The following is a 21,472-nucleotide window of genomic DNA, read 5'->3' as shown; positions in this document are numbered from 1 at the left end:
AGACTGAGATGAGAATGTTAAAGTGAATATTGAAAATATGGCATTAGGTGAGAGATAAGTTAGAGGAAATTTTAGGAGAAGAAGCTCTGGAGGAGCATTGACATCCAACAGTCATTGAGGCTTCTGATCACTGACATCTTTTTAAAAGCTGAGGTGAAGGACAAATTGGACCTGCAATTTTCTCATGGTATACATTGTCTCCTTTGTCCTAAATCACTTCCGCCAGGTAAAAGTAGTTGGCACAAGAACACGGATGGGTCCTGGCTTTGCCTGCCTTCTTGCGAGATATGTTCTCTCATCCCTTTATTGGTGCTTGCTTACTGTATTACAGCTGCTTATTGCTGTTGCTGTGAGCTGGAAAACTTCATCAAATTTGTAGTATGTTTCCACTCTTTCTTCACTTCTTCTTTTTGAAGGATAAACTAGTGATTAATATTACTAGAAGCAGGACTGCCTCGACCATGCACCTTCCATTACTGATTCTTGTAAGACTCCATTCTATTCTCTGTTTTACTGATACCACCTTCCATACCTGTATTTCATCAGTGATGGATCATTTACCATTAAAAGTGACAGTACTGTGATCAATTTCCTTTCATACATTTTCTTTACACCGTTCTCTTGCCTTTGTACCCCAACAATCTCTACATACAACCTGCAGAATTTCTAGAACATCTAGGATCTCATATGTTTTCTAGGATCAAACACATAATGTCTTCGCCACCCTTCTATCTACATTTCAGAAGTGCCTTTCTCTTTTGAGTATCCTTCCTCAACCACACTATAAAAGACTAGCATTCCACCACACCTTTCTATGTGTCTGCTTGAGACACGGAAGCTGTCTGATTACTTTGTCCCTCCAGTTTCCAAGTTCCATGTCTATTTTCCAAGTCAGGCAGTAATTAGCTTGTATATCTTTCATTTAGTATATTACTTTTCTTTTCTCTATATTTGGGAGACCAAACTACAGATGACCAGTTCAGTTAACAAGCGTCTTCCAATTATCTGGGTTTTGAGTTCTCTGTCAAACTTTTGTTCTCACTTCCTATCCTCAACACTATTCCAATAAAACACAATGTAAACTCATGGTGTAGCACCTTGTCATCTGACAAAAAAACCATTACAGTCCCCCTGACCACTATGCAATTTCAAATAACGATTCTGTTAATTCCTGTCTACACCTCTCCTGAATCCTTGTCTTGTCCCCAACATATTCATCATCAAACAAACCACCATTCAGGGCCCCAAACAGTCCTTCCAGGTGAGGCATCACTTCACCTGTGAGTCGACTGGGGTGATATACTGCGTCCGGTGCTCCCGATGTGGCCTTTTATATATTGGCGAGACCCGATGCAGACTGGGAGACCGCTTTGCTGAACATCTACGTTCTGTCTGCCAGAGAAAGCAGGATCTCCCAGTGGCCACACATTTTAATTCCACATCCCATTCCCATTCTGACATGTCTATCCACGGCCTCCTCTACTGTAAAGATGAAGCCACACTCAGGTTGGAGGAACAAAACCTTATATTCCGTCTGGGTAGCCTCCAACCTGATGGCATGAACATCGACTTCTCTAACTTCTACTAAGGCCCCACTTCCCCCTCGTACACCATCTGTTACTCATTTTTATGCACACGTTCTTTCTCTCACTCTCCTTTTTCTCCCTCTGTCCCTCTGAATATACCTCTTGCCCATCCTCTGGGTCACCCCCCCCCCCCTTGTCTTTCTTCCCGGACCTCCTGTCCCATGGTCCTCTCGTATCCCCTTTTGCCAATCAACTGTCCAGCTCTCGGCTCTATCCCTCCCCCTCCTGTCTTCTCCTATCATTTTGGATCTCCCCCTCCCCCTCCAACTTTCAAATCCCTTACTCACTCTTCCTTCAGTTTGTCCTGACGAAGGGTCTCGGCCTGAAACGTCGACTGCACCTCTTCCTACAGATGCTGCTTGGCCTGCTGCGTTCACCAGCAACGTTGATGTATGTTGCTTGAATTTCCAGCATCTGCAGAATTCCTGTTGTTCATATTCATCATCAGCCCATTTTGACTTGCATGTTCATCCCATTTTCGTTCTTGACAACTGTGAATCGAAGAAAGCTTAGCTTCCTGTTTCTTGCTCAGATGTAATATAATTAATCCTACTTAACTCTGAGGAGGATCAATGTCTAATGCTGCACACCATCCGATCATCTGGCGTTGCATATTGCTACTGATTCAAGCACGGATTTTTGAAAAATAGTCTGGTTTGGAATGCTCAGCACTTGAAGTGCCAACCCTTGGGAACATTAGGGCATAAATAAATCCAAGCAGTTTTAAATAATACATTTATCAGTGTTAAATAATGTGCTCAATTATGTTACTGTATAAGAGAAGGTTGGACAATGCCTTTATACTCAGTGTGGCACTGGAAGATCTTTTAGACTGAAATTATGACAGATAATTCTTGACTTTTCTGTAGTAGTTTTTAATGTTGTGCTGTTCCAGAGATTAACCTACTGTTACAGATGCTCTTGCATTTATTTCAATTATTTCAAGTAAAGAATAGATTATAAACCACTTGTCTCACTAATTTATTCATTACTATTTTCTTTTCCCAATTCTAATAAAAAAAGATTGGCAAGCAGATGTGGTCTTTGTCACTGTTCAGTCCTGTTCTGTTCATCAGTACAAAGTCTCATTGCAACCAATGTCCTCAGAGGTTAGCTTACAGACACAGTTTCTTAAAGGTTGTTGGGGGTGTGGTTTCTGAAACACTGTCCTCTGCATAAGAAGCAACTGATACTCCCTTGAGCTTTATGGATTCTGCCTTCTGTTTATCCAAGGGGATATTTAGTCCCATAGGTTTCAATATGACATAGCAGGTTTCCTGTTTTAATAGTTTGATGGTTCCTTATGCTGTGAGTGCTTTACGGACTGAAGCTTGGCTTTCTCTCTTTACTAATCACTGTTGCCCATCTGTTTCACTGCATTCTCACATTGATAATTGCAAGCAAAAAGAGGAATGTTGGATCAGAAAGAAGGTAAGTGTGAGAAGGCAAAAATGAAGAAGTCATCAGTTGAAATTGTGTTGAGAAAATGCACAATTGTGTAAGCAAGTTATTAAATGCTCTTTGCTGTGTAACGTTGCTTATTCTGGCCATGGGTGAATTTGTGCCTTCTGAAAGACCAGAAGCATTTGTTGGCCACTTTCATCTGTAAACAAAGACTTTGCACTCAAAACAAATACATTAGAGATTTCCTCCATTCTCCAAATTCCCATAATATTTCCTATGCCACAGGTGATCTGCCCATTCCATCTTCACCTATCTCTGCCCTATGAAGAGAAGAGAATGTTTGGATATTAAGGTAGCAGAATGGAAAATGAGTAAGATTTTCCTTTCACCTTTTAGCAGAAAGTTTTCTTTTAAATTTAATCTACTAGGACACATTGTGAGGAAAGTTGTATTGACCAAGAGTGTTTCATTAATTTCAGCAAACAATCATTATGATGAACTATTACAGCCTTTTAACATAGATGGAATTATGCTTAGTGTATTTAACAATTTTAGTCTTCCACTTTTATTCCTCCATCATTGCTTACAAATTTTATGGCTGTCTATGGCTGTACTCTTTGTATCTGTACTGTAATTCTGTAGAGCCATCATAAACAAGGGGTTCCAGCTGTTGACAGAAATATAGTAGTTGAGGGAGTTGGTCATAGTGGGTAGGAAACAACTTCCCCGCACTGAATGAAGACCTGATAATGCTGGCAAAAAGACGAATTTGAAAGCCTGTAAGTGCACTGAACCCATTATATTGGGAAAATCCATTAACGTCCATTACAGGGAGTGTGCAATACTTGATCTGCTGCTAGGGAATGAGACAGATTTTTATACAGGGGAATACTTTTCATCTAGTGATCACGATGTCATTAGTTTCAAAGTGCAAATGCAAAATGATGAGTTTGTTCTGCGGGTTGAAATACTAAATAGGAGAAAGGGCAATTTTGATGGTGTCAGAAATGATCTAGCCAGTGTGGATTGGGACAGGCTGTTTTCTGGCTAAGATATACTTGGTAAGTGGGAGGTCTTCAAAAGTGAAATTTTGAGATTACAAAGCTTATATATGCCTGTCAGAATAAAAGGTAAAGACAACACATGTAAGGAACCTTGGGTTTCAAGAGATATAGAGGCCCTGGTTCAGAAAACAAAGAGCACATTGCAGGTATAGGCAGGTAGGAACAAATGAGGAGCTTATGGAGTATAAGAAATGCAAGAGAACAGAAAGCAAATCAAGAGGGCTAAAAGAAGGCATGAGGTCGCCCTAGTAGACAAGGTGAAGGACAATTCTAAGGGATTCCACTGATCTGTTAAGAGCAAAAGGGTTGTAAGGGACAAAATTAGTCCTTTCAAAGATCAGAATGGTAAACATTGAGTGGAGCCAAAAGAGATGGGGGAGATCTTAAATACATTTCTTGCATCAATATTTACTCAGGAGTTGAACACAGAGTCTATGGAAGTGAGGCAAAACGGCATCAATTTCATGGGCCATATATAGACTACAGAGGAGGAGGTGTTTGCTATCCAGAGGCAAATCAGGTTGGATAAATCCCCAGGGCTTGACAGGGTGTTTCCTTGGACCCTATGGTAGTCAAGTGCAGAAATTGCCAGGGCCCTAGCAGAGATATTTAAAACATTCTTATCGACAGAAGAGATACCAGAAGATTAGAAGATAGCCAATGTGATTCCACTGTTTAAGGAAGGCTTTAAACATAAACCAGGAAATTATAGGCTGGTAAATCTAACATCAGTACTGGGAACATTATTGGAAAGTATCCTAAGGGACCGGATGAATAAGTATTTGGATAGACATTAAGGATTAAGGACAGTCAGCATGGCTTCATATATGGTAGGTCATGTCTAACTAATCTTATAGAGACTTCCGAGGAAGTTGCAAGGAAAGGGGATAAAGGCAAGGCAGTGAATGTTGTCTACATTGAATTTAGCAAGGCATTTGACAAGGTCCCGCATGGGAGGTTGGTCAAGAAAGTTCAGTCACTCGGTATTCAGGATGAGGTAGTAAATTGAATTAGGCTTTAGCTTTAGAACATAGAACATACAATAGTACAGCACAGTACAAGCCCTTCGGCCTACATTGTTGTGCCAACCCTCAAACCCTGCCTCCCATATAAGCCCCCACCTTAAATTCCACCATATACCTGTCTAGTAGTCTCTTAAACTTCACTAGTGTATCTGCCTCCACCACTGACTCAGGCAGTGCATAACATGGACCAACCACTCTCTGAGTAAAAAATCTTCCTCTAATATCCCCCTTGAACTTCCCACCCCTTACCTTAAAGCCATGTTCTCTTGTATTGAGCAGTGGTGCCCTGGAGAAGAGGCGCTGGCTATCCACTCTATCTATTCCTCTTATTATCTTGTACACCTCTATCATGTCTCCTCTCATCCTCCTTCTCTCCAAAGAGTAAAGCCCTAGCTCCCTTAATCTCTGATCATAATGCATACTTTCTAAACCAGGCAGCATCCTGGTAAATCTCCTCTGTACCCTTTCCAATGCTTCCACATCCTTCCTATAGTGAGGTGACCAGAACTGGACACAGTACTCCAAGTGTGGCCTAACCAGAGTTTTATAAAACTGCATCATTACATCGCGACTCTTAAACTCTATCCCTCGACTTATGAAAACTAACACCCCATAAGCTTTCTCAACTACCCTATCCACCTGTGAGGCAACTTTCAGGAATCTGTGGACATGTACCCCGAGATCCCTCTGCTCCTCTACACTAGCAAGTATCCTGCCATTTACTTTGTACTCTGCCTTGGAGTTTGTCCTTCCAAAGTGTACCACCTCACACTTCTCCGGGTTGAACTCCATCTGCCACTTCTCAGGCCACTCCTGCATCCTATCAATGTCTCCCTGAAATCTTTGACAATCCTCTACACTATCTACAACACCACCAACCTTTGTGTCATCTGCAAACTTGCCAACCCACCCTTCTACCCCCACATCCAGCTCGTTAATAAAAATCATGAAAAGTAGAGGTCCCAGAACAGATCCTTGTGGGACACCACTAGCCACAATCCTCCAATCTGAATGTACTCCCTCCACCACAACCCTCTGCCTTCTGCAGGCAAGCCAATTCTGAATCCACCTGGCCAAACTTCCCTGGATCCCATGTCTTCTAACTTTCTGAATAAGCCTACCGTGTGGAATCTTGTCAAATGCCTTACTAAAATCCATATGGATCACATCCACTGCACTACCCTCATCTATATGCCTAGTCACCTCCTCAAAGAACTCTATCAGGCTTGTTAGACACGATCTGCCCTTTGTAGGTGGTAGTAGATGATTGCCTCTCTGATTGGAGGCCTGTGAGTAGTGGTATGTCACAGGGATCAGTGCTGCATCGGTTGTTGTTTGTCATCTATATTAACAATCTGGATGATAGTGTGGTTAACTGGATCAGCAGATTTGCAGATGACACCAAGATTGGGGTGCAGGGAACAACGAAGAAGGCTATCATAGCTTGCGGATGGATCTAGATTAGCTGGAAAAATGGGCTGAAAATGGCATTCTGAACTTAATGCAGACAAGTGTGAGGTCTTGCAGTTTGGTAGGTTCAACCAGGGTAGGTCTTACACACTGAAGGGTAAAGCACTGAGGAGTGTGGTAGAACAAAGGCATCCGGGAATATAGGTCCATAATTCGTTGAAAGTGGCATCACAGGTAGATACGATCAGAAAGGAAGCTTTTGGTACATTGGCCTTCATAAATCAAAGTATTGAGTACAGGAGATGGGATGTTATGTTGAAGTTGTATAAAATGTTGGTGAGGCCCAATTTGGAGTATTGTGTGCAGTTTTACTCACCAACCTACAGGAAAGATGTAAACAAGGTTGAAAGAATACAGAGAAAATTGTCAGGGATATAGCTGGGTCTGGAGGACCTGAGTTATGAGGAAAGATTGAGTAGATTAAGATTTTATTCCTTAGAGCGCTGAAGATTGAGAAGAGATTTAAAAGAGGTATACAGAATTATTAGGGGTAATAATAGGGTAAATGCAAGCAGGCTTTTACCACTGAAGTTGTTGGGACTACATCTAGAGGTAATTGGTTAAGTGTGAAAGGTAGAAAGTTTAAGGGGAACATGAGGGGAAACCTCTTCAGTCAGAGAGTCATGAGAGTGTGGAGCAAACAGCCTGTACAAGTGGTACATGCAAGCTCCATTTCAGTATTTAAGCAAAGTTTAGATAGGCAGATAGGTAGTAGGGATATGGAAGGCTATGGTCCCAGTGGAAGTTGATGAGAGTAGGCAGTTTGAATGGTTTTAGCATGGACTAGATGGGCTGAATGGCCTGCTTCTGTTCTGTGCTTTTCTATGATTCTGACTTTATATAATGTATTTCCTAGTGCTGAAATTTTATTTGATGACCGCTTAACTCTTGAGAAGTTAAAGCCAATGTACACAAAACTTCCAAATTTGGCTAAATCAGTGTTGTGAAGACTTCACGAATTGATTCCGTTGCCACTTTCTACAATACAGCCATGTAGTTTGAATTTGTTCCAGAGCTACTCTATGAAGATAAAATGAAGCATGATTCTGGCTTTTCTTTAACAGCATTTTCATCACAAACCATACTCCACCAGTTTGAGTCCAGAACTGATATTCGATTCCATATAGAAGTTAGGATTGATCTACATAATTGAAAGTAGATGAGCACCCTGTCCCCCCTTCAAATCTTTGCCCCAGCTAACTCAAATGTATAGTAGGAATTGAAGCTGGAAATCTTTGGGCTATCTGTGTAGCAGACAAATCTGCTGCTTTAAAAGGAATAGCATATATATTTAGAAATCTAAGTGTTCCTTTGTCTGCCTCTGCTGGTTCTTTCAGAGCCTAAGAATAGGTGTAGATTACTCAAGCACTTGAGTCTTATGGAAAAGCAAAAACGAATGCATATTCTGTAGATACAAAATAAAAATAGAAAGCACTGGAGATACTCAACAGCTCAGGGGACAGAAACAAACTAAAGTCAATGTTTTGGACCACACACACAAAATGCTGATGAAACTCAAGCAAAGTCAGGCAGCATCTATGGAAAGGAATAAATATTCAACGTTTTGCAGTAAACCCTTCATCAGAACTGGAAAGAAAGGGGAAAGAAAACTTGCTGAGTTCCAGCATCATTTTGTTTGTGTTGCTCAAGATTTCCAGCATTTGCAGAATCTTTTGTGTCAGTGACTTTTCATCAGAAATGGGAAAGTGAGAAAGCATGTGTGTCTTAAGTTGCAGAGACGGATAGGGAAACTCCGAAGAATTTTCCGCGCTCGGGCGGAAGCCATGATTGTTCAGATTAAGTCCAAGTTTATTGTCTTCATGGCCAAGGTATAAATGCCACGAAAGTTCACTTTTTTTTTGTAGCAGGAGCACAATAAAAGATGAAGACAAACATAAACTTAAATTAACATAAATCATACATAACTTAAATGCATGTAAAGTAAACCATGACCCTAGTGCAAGACAGAGAGATAGAAAGATGTAACGATCACAGAGATCCTGCTGTTGTCTATGAGGGAGCAAGAAATGCTTGTTAACCATTGCTTTCCTTTCCAGAGGAATGTAAATAGTGAGTGATGAATAAAGGCAGTAGAGGGAAAAGCAACACTGGAACTGATAAATGAAAACATAGCTAATGTGTTACCAACAGGAATTCTGCAGTTGCTGGAAATTCAAGCAACATACATCAAAGTTGCTGGTGAACGCAGCAGGCCAAGCAGCATCTGTAGGAAGAGGTGCAGTCGACGTTTCAGGCCGAGACCCTTCGTCAGGACGAAGGGTCTCGGCCTGAAACGTCGACTGCACCTCTTCCTACAGATGCTGCTTGGCCTGCTGCGTTCACCAGCAACTTTGAGGATAATGTGTTACCAACTGTATTTCTAACACATGGACAATCTTATCATAGACTTCATCAGATCACAGATGTGCCTTCCATTCCACACTCCCGCCTCTGTATGCTTGATTTCTCTCCCTTCCCATTCTTCACGCAAGTGGTCAACCTGCAACCATTACCTGCTTTTCTCCATGAACAGGTTTTCTGCCTTTATTCTGTAAATCTATTCCTCCATTCAGAAATTCATAACTGATTTACATCTTAACTCCGTCTGCATGTCCTGGTTTCAAATCCCCAATATGCGCTGTTACAGAAGCTTTCAAGCTCAGTTTCGATGTTTTCTGTTTATTTCCAGTTTTGTCGGTGTATTTTTGATGACAGAATTTCAGATCTGGTGAGGAAGAGCTAGCTTCTGACATCACCCTGAATGACTTGAATTTTGATCTGCAAACTTGCAAATTCCATTTCCACTTTCCCAGTCATTCATATATTGGGAATCTATGAGTATAATTTAATGTGGCCCTTTTTATTTTGTGCAATGCAGCAGATTAAACTTGCTTGCATAAAAAACAGCTAAAAGTACATTAAGTGTAGTAAAAGTCTTGTTTGAGATTGCTGATTTGCCTTCCTCTGTTGCAATTAAAATTGCAGTGCCAGCAAGATGTTTTCCTGGCTGTTTCTTCCTGTGCTAACTGTGAGTGTTTTCAGACAGAAGCAATTGTTATATTTTAAATGTGTCGTTTTTCCTCATAGCTGTGAAAGTTCATCATCGTCACGGAAAGAGAGAAAAAAGAAGAGTGGAAAGAAACACAAGAGAGACAGGTGGAGTTGCTTCTGTCTTCTGTAGTTGCATTAGGTTCCCTTAGGTGTAGCACTTCTAATGCAGAAGCAGTCAGGCACCAACAGACCACAGCCCAATATCTGACTGACAGTTAAAATGACCCATACTGCTTAAAGATTTTGAATTTGAATGCAGTTCAGTTTTGAACTTGTTTCTAGACAGTATTTTTTCTGCTTTGCACACGAGGGCAAGGCAGGAAACAAGGCAAGTATATTACAGTCAAGTTACATGAGCTGGTGTTTTTATATGTCTTGGCTACCTGGCTGTTGTGTGGCATGCCAATAATTGTAAGAACAGGGATTCATTTTTTCAGCAACATTCCAAGCAAATGACTTCTTCACATTTGACGTGGAAGTCAACTCATGCTGGGAAATGCCAAGTGAATTTACAAAGTGTTTTAAAGTGTCAAGGAAATGATCATCATTGTATTTTAGTTCAGGAAAATTTCTTTTTCAATTACCTCATACTAAAGCAATTAGCTGTGTGTGTATATCTGTGTCAAGGATATCAACAAGCGAGTGGAGGCACAATTTTAGAGTTGAGTGCAGATCTCAGAGAGCCTTGGGATAGACTCTCCCATCATTTCAACTTGACACCATATCCATCTATCCTGAATTCACTGAAACTCAATGAATAATAAAACCTTTTAACTTACTGCAAAGTCTAATTTGAGTAATATTTTCAGAAAAAGGGCAAGTCAAAGAGAAAACAAAATATAGCTCTGTCTGCATGAGTTAATGAGTCATTTGTTCTTGTGTAATTGAGAGGTGGGCAACGTCGCATGCACTGAAGCCCAATCAGTTTTGGACCTTCTGTGCATTCTTTCCTTGTTCCGGCCTTGGCTTTGGACGTTGAGCAATGTAACAAGCATCATTGCAACTGTGAACTTCAAAAAGAACTTTCTGAAAATCCAACAGAGCTTATACTATATGTGCCCTTCTCTATTTCCACCTCCTAAAGCTCGGATAGCATCTGACAGTTAAATAAAACCTTTACTGAAGTGAATGCATTAATGTTATACTGCACTTCAAAAATAACTTCTATAAAGATGAAGATATAAACTTATACCAGGTCTAATCTCAATATTTAAGACCCTGTATGGTGGTGGCACAGTGTCATGTCTGGTAGCAGAGCAGCTGTCTCACAGCTCCTGTAATGGGGTACGATCCAGACCTTTGGTGCTTTCTGGGTGGAGTTGACATCTTCAGATTTTGGGTGCTGCAGTCTCCTTCCACATCCCAACAATGGCTGGGTTGATAGGTTAACTGGCCACTAAATTTCCACCAGTATGTCAGTGAGAGATAGAGTCTGGAGGGAGCTCATCAAAGTATGTGGAGAATGAAATGGGATTGTGCTATCACTGGTAAAGATGGGTGCCTGAGAGTCGGTGTAGACTCAGTGGGCTAAAGGGACAGTTTCTGTGCTGAGTGACTCTGATCGTAAACATTGATTACTAGTTGTGTGAGGAAAAAGTGCAATTACTAATGTTACTATCATAAAGTATTACAGAACACAGAATATCCTTGTAAGGTAGATGATAACTTGAGCATTTGTTTAATGACTTTATTTCCTGACTCCCTTGGCATTACGTTAATAATCAATTAGTGTAGAGAGTTAGTACGACGTACTTAGGACTGATTTCTCCTGCTAGTGAAGGTCATGGAGAGGAATCTCCACCCCTGAATCCTGTCAGTTGTTGGACACAGTAAATGAACCCAGTTTCAGGCAGACTTGAGCACCCAAAAATGTTAAAGACATAGAAAGTAAAGATCATTCAGCCCATCAACATGGTGCTATCCAATGGCCAAGTATTGCCTATTACTTTAATGTCTATCAGACATTAATTCAAATTGCATGGTTAACGTCAATGTTAAATTACTGCTAATCAAAAAATCTATCTCTGACATTTTTGCCATTCATTGTAAATTTAAATTGTTATTCACAAATTGTGCTTTTGACGTTAAATCATGTGTTAAGTTCAACCTAACCCTGTGCTTCCTCTTCGGAGCGTTGGTAGAATTATATTTGACGGCTGGTTACATGACCAATTTGCAAATCAAAGCCATGACATTTTCTATTGTGGTATTTTTGGAGCAATTAGTGAAAAGATCTGGTAAGTGTGGTGGCCTAGACCCTAGAAGTTAATTTGTGCAATGCTTGAAGAAAGCAGTTTTGTCCCAGAACTTCTCAACTTGAGGTAATATTTTAGTGTTTGCTGGCACTGTTCATCAGCATCAAATGCACCAAGTGCAGTCAACTATAATGTAATATTTAAAAATTATTGTTAAGAAGATTTTCAATCACAGTAGTTGTTTACTCACAGGAGAGTTAGCTTTTACTAATATTGAAGGCTCTGATTCAAACACACATTAAATATGCTCAGTGCCAAGCTCTACAAGCTCAAAGTTTACTATGCCCACTGATGATTACTTTACACCCTCAACTATTCTGATATAATAAAATAGAGATTTCCTGTTTTCCTATACAGTGCTCCTACTTATTAATGACATGCAAAAAAGAAGAGGCATAGCAAATCTCAAAAGAGACCCTGTCACAAAAAACTTGCAAGGATTAAGGGCGCAGTAGTTTACCTATCAACGCTTTACATGAAGCCATCTCTATGAAAACTTCTTAGGAAATCAATGTCTTTGCAGACTGTCTTTGAGCAAGGTAGTCATCACCCACATTACTGACCTTGTAAGCTTTTACTCAGATATTCACATACGTGGTAGTGCTTGTTCAACGTCAAGATTCAGCTCATCTGCTACAATCAAAGTCAAGGACCTGGTCTCCCAGTCACCCAGCTTCTGGAACTTTCCAGCTTGCATCTACTGATAGATGTCATTTATCGCACTTTGCACTTCACTACTTCACTAGGGACATCATTGATGCTGTGTACTTCACAAATCCCAACTTCTCCGCCAACAGCTCTTCAGTGAATTAGGCAGGCCAGCAATGGTTCCCCATAAAGCAGCCACCCATAGACTGCACACATACAGAAGTAGACATGTAAATTTACATGGCCGCTGTTGAACAGAGGAGAACTGCCCCACCAACCTCTCAATTCAGTCAACCTAGGAGGACACTCTCTATCCAAAGGAATCCTCTAGTCCAATCCAAAGGAATTGGACTAGAGCATCATTGTAGTGCCCACCATTACTAAAACGATATAATTTTACATGGCAGCCAACAATGCTGTTTTTAATAAGGGTCCTGAGTGCAGAGAGTTACCAGGATGATGCCTGGATTAGAGAACATGTCTTATGAGGAAAGGTTGAGCAAGCTAGGGCTTTTCTCTTCGAACCAAAGGAGGATGAGAGGTGACTTGATAGAAATGTATAGATTATAAGAGGCATAGAGAGAGTGGACAACAGCACCTGTTTCCCAGATTGGCAATGTCTTATAAGAGGGCATCTGCTTAAGGTGAATGGAGGAAAGTTTGAGGGAGATGTCAGAGATAGGTTTTTACATGGAGAAGGGTAGGTGCCTGGAACACACTACCAGGGGTGGTGGTAGAGGCTGATACATTAGGGACATTTAAGGTACTCTTAGATAGACACATGGGTGAAAGATAAATGGAGAGTTATGGGCTATATAGGAAGGAAGGATTAGATTGATAACGGAGCAGGTTAAAAAGTTGGTACAACATCATTGGCCGAAGGACTCATGCTATGTTCTATGTCCTGTCAAATTTAGTTATCATTTTTGACCTTTTTAAATGGCACTAGGAAATAATGCAGTTATTGGAAAAATGGTGCAGATGAATTTCTAGGCAGAAGGGTTTAAACCACATAGGATGGAATTTTTAAACACCTTCTTGTTTGAGGCCAAACTGATCATCAGGTTTGGCTGCTTGTTGGCAAGTGAATACTCCGGGAAAAGTCAGAGCCCAAAAGCAGAGTTGTCAGGAATGATTGTTAGGAGAGTGATTAAGTGGTGGTGGAATAGGAGGAAGTGTGGATGGAGATTAGAAAGGGGTAGAGGCAAAGAAACATTATGTAGTGTAATGAGGCGTTAAGATAGGGAATGCCAGTGCCCTCCCTGTGATCCGTGTTTGTGAGAGATTATAAAGATTGAGTGTGGTTGTTGATTAAGATTGGGCAAGGAAAAATGCACTTGCTAGCCTGAAAGTTACCAGGATAAAGCTCTCCTTTCCAGGACATCAAAGGCATCCTCCTTCTTCAAAGACCAGTGTTTTCCTTCCTGCAACATTGACGCTGCCCTCACCCAGAGCTCCTCCACTTCCTGGTCATCTGCGCTCACCCCACCTTTGTGACGCCATAACAGAACAGCGTTCTTTTTGTCCTCACCTACCACCCCATGAGCGTCTGCATCCAACACATTATACTCCGCAACTTCGAATGTCTTCAATGGGAGTCTATCGCCAAACACGTCTTTACATCACCCCCATTCTCTGCTTTCTGCATGGATCATTTCCTCCATGACTCTTTTGTTCATTCATCCCTCCTCACTAATTTCCCTCCCGGCACATATCCCTGCAATCAAAAGAAATATGACACCTGCCCAGTCACCTCTTTGCTCATCTCCATTCAGGGCCCCAAAGAATCCTTCCAGGTGAGGCAACACTTCACCTGCGAATCTGTTGGGGTCGTCTATTGTACCTGGTGCTCCCGCTGCAGCCTCCTCTACATTGGTGAGATCCATTGTAAATTGGGGGATCTGCTTTGTCAAGCACCTCCACTCTATCCACCAAAAGTGGAACTTCTCAGTGGTCAGCCATTTTGATTCTTATCCCTTTCCCGTTATGACATGACGATCTCTTCTGCCACGATGAGGCCACCCTCAGGGTGGAGGAGCAACACCTCATATTCCCCTAGATAGCCTCCAACCTGATGGCATGAATATCAATTTCTCTTTTTGGTAATGTTGTTTTCTCTTTTTTTTTTCTTTTCCCCTCCACCTTCCATCTTCTTCTCTTCCCTACTCTAGCTCCTTACCTCTTCTCCTCAGCTGCCTATTATCTCCTCCTCTTTTTCTCATGGTCCACTCTCCTCTCCTATCAGATTCCATCTTTTCCAGCCCTGTACCTTCCCCAGCCACCTGGCTTCACCTATCACCTTCTAGCTTGTCGTCCTTCCCCTCCTCCACCTTTTCATTCAGGCTTCTTCTCCATTCCCTTTCAGTCCCGATGAAGTGTCTTGGCCTAAAATGTCGACAGTCGATTCATTTTCATAGATGTTGCCTGACCTGCGGAGTTCCTCCAGCATTTTGTGTGTGTTGCTCTGAATTTCCAGCGTCGGCAGAATCTCTTGTGTTTAACTATAGAAATTGCATTAATATGAACTTCCTTAGAAAGTTTTATTGACCAATGACTCTCTCGCTAAAAACCCGAAGTGGGCAAGTTCAGGGAGGTTATGTCAGAGGGCTGGTTCAGGATCACATCGGGTGATATAAAGATATAATGAGGCCTTGGGTTCTAACAGGTGAACGGGGCAAGATGACATTGGCTGGGGGAGTGGGGAGATGGGTGGTCAGTAATAATGAAAAAATAAAGAAGCCTCAAATTTCCAGCAGTGGCCGATGTAGGTTTAGGACTTAGCTGATGCCCTAGCAGACCTCAGCCTTTTGGTTAAGACTGTTTCAGAGTTTGAGCCACCTATGAACAGTTGCATTTAAAATGTTAAAAATTAATTTTTTATGTGTTGTTTATAGTTATTCTGGAAGTTCACTATTAGGGCTCACTTGTGCATAGCAGTTCATGTTTCTACATAATATGTGGTATCGCATGACATTTCAGACCTGTTTGTTTGAATCAAAATCAGAATCAGTTTTATAATTACTAACATCATCATCATCATCAGGTGCCATGCCCAGTTTGAGCTTTGACTGCCTTGGCCCACACACTCCTGTTTCAGGTCAAGTGGATCAGTTCATTGTTATTCATTTTCAGTTCTCTGGCTGCTGTCTCCATCATCATTTGTCTTTGTCTTCCTCTTGCTTTCTTCCCTTCAATCTTTCCCATAGCTACCATGCATTCTAACTCCTCTTTCCTGATCACATGTCCAATGAAGTTAGGTTGCCTTTTCATGCTCTCATACATTATTTCTCTTTTTGTGTTTGCTCTGTTCATGATATCCTCGATAGATATTCGTTTCGTCCATGATATTCTTTGCATCCTCCTCAAAAACCACATCTCTGCTGCTACAATTCGTTTCCTGATGTTACTAGATATTGTCCAACATTCTGCGCCGTATAACATAACATACATTGTGAGATTTGTTGCTTGCAGCAGCAAAGTGCAAGACATAAAACTGTACTGAAAGTTTCAGTGAGAACTATTTACGAAGTAAATACAGCAAAAAAGAGAGCAATATATCTGTGGTGGGGTTCAGACATCTGGTGGTGGAGCAGAAGAAGATTTTCTTAAAATGCTGAGTATGGGCCTTCAGGTTCCTGTACCTTCTCCTTGTTAGTTGGAATGAGAAGAGGCATGACCCTGGATGGTGAGAGTCCTTAATGATGGGTGTCGCCTTCTGGAGGCGTCACCTTTTGCACGTGTCCTCTTTGGTGCAGAGGCTAGTGACCATGATGGAGCTCGCTGAGTCTACAGCTCTGTGCAGCTTTTTCCAATCCTTTGCACTGGACTCTCCGTACCAAGCAGTAATGTAATCAATCAGAATTCTCTCCATCTTTACAGCTGTGGAAATTTGCTTGAGTCTTTGGTCACATACCAAATCTCCTCAAAATCCTAATAATGTATAAACTGCTGAGGTGCCTTCTTAATGATGTATCAATATGTTGGGCCCAGGATAAATCCTTTGATATGTTGATATCCGTTCCACTGCTGACCCCTCAATGAGTTCTGGTGCATGCTCCCCTGACTTCCCCTTCCAGAAGTCCACAATCAGTTCCTTGGTCTTGCTGATACTGGGTGCAAGTTTGTTGTTGAGACACCGCTCAACCAGCTGATCTTTCTCACTCTTGCATGCCTCCTCATCAACGTCTGAAGTTCTGCCAACAATAGTCATGTCATCAGTGAATTAAAGCTGGTGTTTCTTAGCCACACAGACATGAACTCTCATTTGCTGTTGTGCATAATTCCGTGAATTCCTCATCTGGGTTCTTTATAGCACGTGGTGATCTTACCAAGGTGTGAATGATGAAAAAGATGAACAAGCAGAAAACAAGACCCATTTAGCTCCTTATGCTGAACTAACTAACCCAGGGCAACAATGATGAAAATCAAAATTTCTGGTCTGGTTGAGGAAAGCTCCTTGCTTCACATGGACATAGGAGGGCAGAAAATTATGCAGATAAACTGATGAATGTTAAGCTCTATATTGTATTCTATATTACAGTATATTTGTTACAATATTCATCAGTATGATAAGTGATCATTTCCCAGAGAATCCAGTGGGGTTGGGGGGAAATAACTTGTTTTACAATAGCGCCTCATTAGAAGATACATTTGTACATCTTCTCCATCCAAAGCAAATATAAAAAACTAACATTTTGTGTACCATTTTAGTTACATTATGCCTTGTTTTCACTTTTCCTTAACCTGATTAAGTTTTACTCCATTGAAACTTGAATATCTTGTGGAATTGAAATCTAAACAAGGTTACAAGACAACTGGGGATGTACAAAACTATTCTGCGCCTGACTTAATTGTTGCAAAAGAATTTCAGTATATCACACCCAAAATTACATATGAAAACAAAAATGTTTGGAAATATTGACTTGATCGGAAAGCATCTGTGGAGAGAGACGTTCCAGGTCAGTGATACTTTATTCAAAACATTAAAGCTGGGGCTTCGAAGCTGTCCGGTGGCTGACTGATGTTCAATTGACAGTCTGTGAGATGGGTTTTCCCCATATGGTCCTATAAAATGTTCTCAGAAAAGAAAATTGTCTTCTTTTTCTGGATTATACATTGTGGTATTTATGACCTCCAAAATGGGAAGAGGAACCTACAATAATTACTAAATGTTATATTTTCATCAAATTTTTTTTTCAAACACAATGTCTTTATCTCATGTTTAAGTAACCTTGATACATGGAACCTTTCATTTGAAAATGTTTCTTTGGCCAAATTGTAGTGTATTGTAGTAGAGGCTACTTCAAACAAACCCCTACACTTACTCACTTCTCATCTTATACAGGTCTGATTCAGGTTACAGGAAAAAGAGGAGGCATAGGTAAGCATTATAAAGCTTCGTCAGCTGCCTACTGTGAATGACCACACAACCTGCCGGGATTAGAGTTAGCACTGCTGGGAGTATGGGTATTGGTTGGTCTTCAATGCTGTAGAAATTTAAGTTAGTTCTTAATAACCATAGTCTCTGGAGAATATGGTTTTCGAGATCAATGTGTTAATGGACCAAATTGAGCACAGTTTATTTCAAATCTTGTATTATGCAGTGATAAAAAGCTAATTAATAACTCTGTAGTTAACAGCCTTTTATGGGAAGAACAGTGACGATATGATAGAATTTTTTTTGCGAAGATAAATAATTCAATTTAGTTCAAAGTCGAAGCTGTAAATCCAAGCAACGCAAACTATGAAAATATGGGACACGAGTTAACTGTGCTAAATCGGGAGGCTGCAGTGAAAAAAAGTATGAAAACAATGAACGAAGTTTAAATAAGGCAGCAAAGATGAACTAGATACCAGATCCATCCAGGGCTACCAAAAAAACGTAATATTAGATTAAAATTTATTGTCATATGCATGAGTACATGTATGCAGAGGTACAATGAGAAAACAACTTCCTGGGGCAGCAATATCACAGGCATATAGCATCAAGTAAGCAGCACCCACAATAAAAACAATTCAGCATGAATGATGCATACATTTACAAGATACAACACAATTAGTACAAAGAAGACAGAGTTCATTGCAGTATAAAGTGGCAACGGTGTTGCTAAACTGTAGCGATTAGGGTTGTGCAGGTTGGTTCTATAACTGAATGGTTAAAGGTTCAATGGCTGTTCTTGAATCTGGTGGTGTGGGACTTCAGGCTTCTGTACCTCCTATCTAGTTGTGATAAGATGACATGGTCCACTTGGTGGGATTTTTGATTTTTGCTCCTCATGTAGGTATCACCAATGGTGGGGAGGAATGTGCCTATGTTGCGTCTGGCAAAGTTTCCTACTCTCTGCAGTGCCTTATGTTTGTGTATATTCAAATTGCTGTAACAGACCATGGTGCTACCAGTTAGCATACCATAAACAGTGCAGCAGTGGATGTTTGTTAAGGGTGTCAGTGACATACTGAACCTCCTTAATCTTACAAGTCAGCAATGATGCTGGTGTGTCTTCTTTATGATTGCGTACAGTAATACTTGTGATTGAGATCACAGGAAAAAGCTGCCAAAAAGAGCTTTAGGAAAATTTCTATATTTGCCATAGGAGGGCTAAAGTTAAAGCATTAAAAATATGTAAAAGGTTCAAATGTTCAAAGGTCCAAAGGTCTAATTTAATGTCAGAAAAATGTATACAATAAACATCCATAAAAACAGAGGAGTGCCCCAAAGAATAAACAACAGTTAAACGTAAGAACCCCAAAGTACCCCCCCCAGTTGCCCTCCCTTCCGCGCGTATGCGGTAGCAACCAACAATCCCCCCCACCCCCACCAGCCCAAAAAAGCATCAGCACCCACCAGCAAGTACTCAAGCACGAGCAAAGCAAGAGCAAAGACACAGTCTTGCAGTTACCTTAAAGACTTCGCGTTTCATCCAGCATTTGCTGTACCACATGCTCTTTCTCTCTCCCTAATAAGGGAGAAGGAGGTGTCTCCGTTTTTCCCAGTGAGTGGGGAGGCATAACAAACAACTCACTGGTTTATGATGTTAAAAGTCCATTATGTCGCTTTTTCTGAGCTCTGTTCCCAAAGATCTCAAAGATCCCGGGTCTTCGGGCACACAGCAGTATAGTTTCTGACTCCCCCGATGACACACGGGTCTCCTGCCATGACACACGGGTCTCCTGCCGTGACACCGACCCTCGATCCGCCTGTCTCCAGAGCCCCAAGATCTTAGGCTTCCGAATCTGAGCCAAATCCTCAGGCTGAACCCTTGGCGTGTCGAACAACAGTCGGTCCTGAAACCCCGAGAACGGGTCCCATTCCCGCAAAGAACTGAAGTCTGTGTGCAACTCAAGGTCAGGGTCTTCAAAAGAACCCTGAAAGGGAAAAATAAAGATATTAAAGATAGAAATATGGCTGTTTCTGAAGATGCAAGCAAAGGAATCGCTGTTTAGCACCACCTTAACTTCGCACCGCCTCCCAGAAAAGTGTAAAATACAAAGATTAATGTGAGTTCCTTTCAGCTTGAGACAAGAGAAATTATACTAGGAATAATTGAATGGCAGAGGGATTAAATATTTTTGTGTCTGTCTTCCTGGAAGAAGAAATTGTTGGGAACAGTAAGACTACGAGGGGTTGATTGATAAGTTCGTGGCCTAAAGTAGAAGGGGTCCATTTTAGAAAACTCAGCACATTTTTCAACATAGTCCCCTCCTACATTTACACAATTAGTCCACTGGTCGTGGAGTATATGGATCGCTTCTTTGTAGAAGTCAGCGTCTTGGACCTCCAGTGAGTGGTCCACAAGCAGGGGTGATTGATAAGTTCGTGGCCTAAGGGAGAAGGAGATGAGTTATACAGCTCTCATTACATGCATGTGCAGTTCAACTCTTTGAGTGATTATGCAGAAAGTTTGAAGTTAATAACTCATCTCCTTCTACCTTAGGCCACGAACTTATCAATCACCCCTGCTGTGGACCACTTTCTGGAGGTCCAAGACACCGACTTCTACAAAGAATGGATCCGTATGCTCCACGACTGCTGGACTAAGTGTGTAAATGTAGGAAAAAATAAATGTGCTAGTTTTTCTAAAATTGACTCCTTCTACCTTAGGCCATGAACTTATCAATCACCCCTCGTCTAGAAACTGAAGAATGTTACTTTATAAAAAAATGTATGCAAGAAGTTAATCAAATTTAAAGCTGATTTATCGCCAAGACATGAAGGTCCTCATCACGAGGAGATGTACAGGATGATAAGAGTGGAAATCCAGGACCTTTTTGCCAAGGTGGAAATGGCTAATATGAGAGGGCGTAATTTTATGATGAATTGGAGGAAAGAATAGGGGTGATGTCTTGGGACTCATTGCCAGCTGGTGGTAAAAGCAGATATGTTAGGAATATTTAGGAGACCCTTAGATAGGCACATTGATGAACGAAAAATGAAGGGCCATGTTGAAGGAAATGTTAGATTGATCTCAAAGTTGGTTAAAAGGTGGAAGCAACATGATGGGCCAAAGGGCCTGTACTGTGCTGTACTGTTCTAACGAGGTGCTGATGGATGTAGTGAATGCACTGGTTATCATGATCCAAATCTCCTTCTATACTAGAGTAGCTGCCACAAATTAGAAGAATTCCAGTGTACCCCTTAGTTCAAAGAAGGAGAAGGTAGTTAGAAACTCAAGATCAGTCAGCCCAACATCATGGAGGAGATGCCAGAATCTATTAATAAGGAAATGGTAACTGAAATCTTTGTAAATAAATGAGACTGAAAAAAGAGCATGGATTTACAAATGAAACAATTCCAAAATTATTATAATCGGTACTTGGCTTATTATTGTCACATGCACAAGATAATATAAAAAGCTTAGTCGCATACCAGTCTGACAAATCAATCCACACAAAAATACATAGAGATAGTGCAAAGGGAATACAATAACAGGGTGCAGAATAAGCACAAGAAGATCGGATGCTGTGAATCC

At 41.0% G+C, this 21,472-nt stretch overlaps 1 protein-coding gene across 5 annotated transcripts in view; it reads left to right on the top strand.

Annotated features, from left to right (window-relative positions):
* Positions 1 to 21,472, top strand: part of srrm3 (serine/arginine repetitive matrix 3) — a 417,679-nt gene that overhangs the window by 245,388 nt on the left and 150,819 nt on the right. For 4 of the 5 annotated variants that reach the window (XR_010015899.1, XM_063031471.1, XM_063031474.1 and 1 more), the window contains 2 exons: positions 9,637 to 9,705; positions 17,848 to 17,883. Coding sequence is in view for 4 of the 5 variants with exons in the window: in XM_063031471.1 (XP_062887541.1) it covers positions 9,637 to 9,705; positions 17,848 to 17,883 (105 nt within the window). In the remaining variant the exon portion in view is untranslated. The remainder of the gene's footprint in view (positions 1 to 9,636; positions 9,706 to 17,847; positions 17,884 to 21,472) is intronic. The other variant, XM_063031472.1, reaches the window with a different exon arrangement.

Source organism: Mobula hypostoma, chromosome 23 (assembly GCF_963921235.1).
Source record: "Mobula hypostoma chromosome 23, sMobHyp1.1, whole genome shotgun sequence".
NCBI classification, from domain to species: domain Eukaryota; kingdom Metazoa; phylum Chordata; class Chondrichthyes; order Myliobatiformes; family Myliobatidae; genus Mobula; species Mobula hypostoma.
Note: the sequence above shows the minus strand (reverse complement) of the source record. Positions and strands in the feature narration are given on the sequence as shown.